Source organism: Otolemur garnettii, unplaced genomic scaffold (genome assembly GCF_000181295.1).
Source record: "Otolemur garnettii isolate 467f Iridium unplaced genomic scaffold, OtoGar3 scaffold00016, whole genome shotgun sequence".
Classification (NCBI taxonomy): Eukaryota; Metazoa; Chordata; class Mammalia; order Primates; family Galagidae; genus Otolemur; species Otolemur garnettii.
The window spans coordinates 7,694,297-7,699,429 of NW_003852411.1; the positions used below are offsets into that span (position 1 = coordinate 7,694,297).

The 5,133-nt window shown below is 39.4% G+C and overlaps 2 protein-coding genes across 2 annotated transcripts in view; one reads left to right on the plus strand and one right to left on the minus strand.

Annotated features, from left to right (window-relative positions):
• Nucleotides 1-5,133, minus strand: part of ODR4 (odr-4 GPCR localization factor homolog) — a 51,721-nt gene that overhangs the window by 34,296 nt on the left and 12,292 nt on the right. Inside the window, exons 2-3 of the mRNA XM_023510852.1 lie at nucleotides 4,048-4,196; nucleotides 887-1,004 (exon numbers count right to left, since the gene is read on the minus strand). Coding sequence (XP_023366620.1) covers nucleotides 887-985 — 99 coding nt within the window. The 5' untranslated portion in view covers nucleotides 986-1,004; nucleotides 4,048-4,196. The remainder of the gene's footprint in view (nucleotides 1-886; nucleotides 1,005-4,047; nucleotides 4,197-5,133) is intronic.
• The window catches only part of TPR (translocated promoter region, nuclear basket protein), a 63,529-nt gene continuing 63,137 nt past the window's right edge, over nucleotides 4,742-5,133 (plus strand). Inside the window, exon 1 of the mRNA XM_012802573.2 lies at nucleotides 4,742-5,122. Coding sequence (XP_012658027.1) covers nucleotides 4,972-5,122 — 151 coding nt within the window. The 5' untranslated portion in view covers nucleotides 4,742-4,971. The remainder of the gene's footprint in view (nucleotides 5,123-5,133) is intronic.

Sequence of the window (5,133 nt, forward strand, 5' to 3'; positions counted from 1 at the left end):
AGATAACATAAAGCATCAAGTTACAAAAGAAAGTAGCTTGGGAATATGGATAGATTCATAATAAGTGAAGTTAATTATGCAATTTGAATATTCTAAGACCTATGGCAAAGATATTCAGAAAGCAAATAGTCACGTAAGAGTTTTATTTGCTACCAGGCCTCAAAATCAAGTCATGGCGCCATGTGGGCCACAGTACACTCCCCATTTAGCATGCCGGTTTGCATATGAGACTCTTCTTTTTTAGGCAGGGGCAAGGGAGTTTTGTACCGCTGACCAGTCCTTCCTGCCGATTATCACATTCTTCTTTGTACTATAATAAATCAATGGCTGTTTAAGCTTTTTTTCTCCAAGTATCCAAATTTCTGTTCCATTTTATGTTGACTATAAAGAAAATAGAAATTTGTGTAATTTCCAAAATTCCCCTAATCCCTTTCTTCCTCTCTTAATGAGTCAACTTTAAAAAACAAAATTAATGAAGATGGGTACTGCAGCCTCTAACAAAAATATGACCACTCTTGTCACAAGTCTAAAATAGGACAAGACAAACTAGAATGAGAATAAAACTATCAAACACATCTTTGATAAAGAATTAGACATCTTAGATTAGAAGATTAGAAGAGAATAGGAAACACTTTAGGAAGACAACAAAATGCTAATAATTTGATTAATAAAATTCTAATTCTGGAATCTCTACATTATAAATTACTGTTATATGATCAAAGGAACACATTATTCTGACTTGAGCAAACCTGTGCTAGGTATGTCCTACCTCTCTACATATTGCTTCAATAATTCACTTTAAATTTACTTCTGACTTTATTGTTAAATAGCAGACTTTAACTTTAAATAATGTTTTATCAATACATGCAGAATAAAAGATGCATACCTGTCCTATTAAAAGGCCAGAGACAAATGCCTTTCCTTGGAGATTGATGTTTGAAAGATACTGGCCAACAGTCTCTTCTACAATGTACGTTCTTCCCATTATAGAGAACTAATTCAATCTAAATTACAAGAAAAAAAAGTATTGGCATTTTTAAATATAATTTGCAACATTTTTATCATACTAAGAGAAGTGGTACTGTGCTAATACTTCCCCATGCCTTACAGTGATTGCTTATTACTCTTTTTTGCAAAGTTTAAACGTAGTTGTAGAATTCTCTTCAACACAGTGCTTCAGGACAACTACCAATCAACCACAGTTGACAAAAGAGATTAAACCTATTTCTCATATCTAGTATAAAGGAAAGGACACTAAACTCAAAGTCATCAACACACATGCTTTCTTATTTCTAAGATCTATTCCTTAGTTGTATTTTCTTTGGTAACCTATTGCTAAGCCTGAGTATTCTCATTCCCAAATCGAAAAGATGAATTTCTGAATAGTTCATTGAAGAGAAGAATCAATTTCATTTACTCAATAAGTACATAATGAAGAATATTATTTGCTAGAAATTATTCCAGATGAGATAACACAAAGATTAGTAGCATTTGCTCTTTCCCTTAAAGAAGACACAATACTGTTAGAATTGTGTATATAGATAAATAGCAATGCAATCATGACATTTATATAGCTTCTACTTTGTCTAAGACATTATTCTAAGTACTTTACATGTAATATTTAACAATCACAAAAACTCAATGAGGTAGGTATGATTATTATAATCTTCATCTTAAGATGAAGAAACTGAAACAAGAAAGATTAATTAAATATCTTGTCCAAGTGACAAAGCTGATTAAGTGGCAAAGATGGAATATAAACTTACTCTGGTTCTAAAATCTATGTTCTTCAATACTACATTCACACTTACGAATCATAACCAGTCCCTCAATTAAATCATCAATAAAGGTAGCTTCTATTCTGCTCTATCTCCAGTTTGAGAATGGAAACCCTCTGATTGCCTTATGCTTCTCTGATTTGAGGTTCCATAGCTTAAAACCAAAGATATTAAATAAAAGAGTTAGGCAATAACAAATGATCAAGGAACTCACATTTAGTCCAGGAAGATGAAAATGTACAGAGATGATACTCAAAAAGGCTATCAAAGAGATATAACCAGAGACTGTGGGAATACAGTTGCAACATTTTGAATATTGCAATTTAGAGATAAAAGTCATTTGAGTTCTGCAAATGGTATATCTAACACAGTAAACTGCCAGTGGTTTTGCATTTCTCTAAAATTAAAGCTCAGAAGATGGGTTCAAGTTTGAAATGACCTATTAGATGCTATTTTGTTACTGCTTCCAAGAGTCTCTTCAGTCTTGTCTCAAAATGCATTAATTTCTTTCTAGCTCTTTTCTGACAAGGGTGAAAAGTGCATAGGTTTGAATACCATTTTTTTAAAGACTGAGCGTAGAACTGTCTGCCTAAATCATTGATGCCTTTAGTTAAGGGCTTTCAACTTTTAGTAATGCTTTAATGTATGCATTTACTATATCATGTTATTCTATTCCTTTTCTTCTACTCTCCTTTTCTTCTTCATTCTTGCAAGAAATAACAAGTAACTCCAAAGTTACATTTAACCTTCTATCCTTATTTCTCCTAGTGTCACCTACTAGCCATAGCAATGTGTAAGAAACTGAATGCAATAGGGAGATGAAAATCTATTTGATTATGAAATCTGGATGAATGCCAGATAAATTTTTCTTTAATGCGCTTTCAAAATTTTTAAACGTAGTCAACCATATGTTATAAAAGGCACAACTAAAAATATATACTGTTCTCTCCCCATCTCTGTGTTTTCTACTATCTTTGGATTCGGCCAACTGTGAACTCAAAATATTTGAGGAAAAAATGATGACTGCATCTGTACTGAACATGTACGGACATTTTTTATGTCACTATTGCCTAAATAATACAGTATAACAACTATCTACATAGCATTTACATTCTATTAGGTATAAGTAATCTAGAAATGACTTAAAGAATACAGAAGATCATGCATAGGTTATGTGCAAATACTACACTATTTTATATAAGGAACTTGAGCATCCACATATTTTGGTATCCCTGAGGGGTCCTGGGATGAATGCCCCATGGATACTAAGGAACAACTGTATCTTGCCTTATACAGTTATAATTTTCGCAAAATGTTATAAACTTTTGTGGTCTAAACACTGTGAGGTAAGACAACTCAACCTCCCTAGAATGTGGTTTCCTAACCTACAAAAGAAAGAATCTGGATCCTAGCAGATCTGTAAACCTGTCTAATTTTAGGATTCTGTTAGTTTAAGTACAGAATAGCTGTATTTCTTGAATGATAGATCAACAGTATGGGGCAAAGAAATAGCACAGTACTTCACATATAAGCAACCTTAATTAAAGTGCTCATCTATAAAATATAGAGGAAAAAATCAACCTTAAACTCCTAACTGATTTACTTTTCTTTAGTTATCATAAAATATCATAGGTAAGATGCTTCTGTTTTTATTTCTTAGATGGCTTCAAAACAGCAGATTCGACAGTATGAACTAGAAAAAAAGAATAAATTTCACTTGGGAAATCATCAATTCACAATAGGCAACTGCAAAGAGGACATTAGAAATGTTTTATTTACAAAACAGAATAATTCTTTAAGGAAGTAATCAAACATAAAGCAATGACAGATTGAGTTTAGATATTACAGAATTATGATCTGGAAATAAATTCTGTTAAGGTGGCAGGGCGGGAAGTGGTTTTAAAGAATGTGTTTAAAGACTTCAGTTACAACCATTTTCAATTTTAAAAACAAGATGTTAGATAACATTTTCTAAAATGAAACATTAAAACACAGGCTAACCACAGGCTAAACTCCGGGTTTCTTTTAACCGTCATCCTGAACCATAAGCCGGGCTACTTAAAATCCTTTGAATCATTCAGTATCCCCCCGCGCCATGCCCAAAAGGCATCTAGATACGACGTTTCACAGAAAAGGCAAACTGTCAAAGCTGTGTACGGCAGTGACAATCCATATGTTTCCTACACCTTTTCCCTTCCTTTCTTGCTTTAAAGGGAAGCTGTGTGACCGAGTGCACATACACATATATTATATCCTTAGGCTGTCTCACCTGTTTTCAGAATGTGCACTCGTGGCAGATAAATCCGTCCTCCCTAGATGAAGGCTTAGGGTGTAAGAGCCTGCCTCTAGGGGATAGATTACCCTCAGGTCCCAATTCCACCGCCAATGAATTCATCAGAAAGCGACCGACTCTCACACCTCACTTCCCGCTCCAAAAACAGGGTCTCGGGAGTCAGGTGGCGCCGACTGATGACGCAAGCTGCCCACCCTGCGTTCTCTGCAGAGCCTCAGCCAAAGCGACTGCGGTCGCCACCCCGCCCCCTTCCGGGCGCCATAGAGAGCGTGGCGGTAGCCAGGGGCCTGCGGACCGGCCCCGCCGGGACCGATGCCCTCTAGCGGCTCAGTGTCCAGAAGCCGCCAAAGAGGACGACCCATGGCATCCCGGGGTTTTGACGGTAAGGCGTCCTTCTCTTCACAGAGGGACGTGGGTCGACGAGTATGTAGCGCCACCGCGCGGACAGTAGTCACGCGGCTTAGTGCGGAGAGCCGGGGGGCGGGGAGAAAGGAGGAAGCGCAGCGGGCGGTGTGGATCGGGTTTACGGAAGGGAATGAGAACAACACTACGTTTCCCAGAGCCTTGCGAGGCCCGAAGTGGGTGGAGCGGGAAGCCGGAAATCGAGGCGCACAGCAGGGTCAGAGGCAACCTCTGAACTCGGATTCCCAGGTTGCACGGCTCCCGGCCCTGCGCGCGCAGTTTGGGCGCGGGTGGTGCTGGGCGGCTGGGGCCGCGGATAAAGCAGGACTCGGTTTCCCAGGGTACCGCCGCGGGAGTCTCCGGCGGGCGGGCGCGCGCGAGCCCTCAAGTGAGGCGGCCGAGGCGGCGGCCCAGGCTTCTGGGTCCTCCTGGTCTACTGCTTTCTCCTCGGCTTTTACCCCGTCGGCCACTGCCACCGTGGGGCCCGGCCCGACCGACATGGCGGCGGTATTGCAGCAAGTCCTGGAGCGCGCGGAGCTCAACAAGCTGCCTAAGTCCGTCCAGAACAAACTTGAAAAGTTCCTTGCTGATCAGCAATCCGAGATCGATGGCCTGAAGGGGAGGCATGAGAAATTTAAGGTGGAGAGCGGTAAGTGAGAC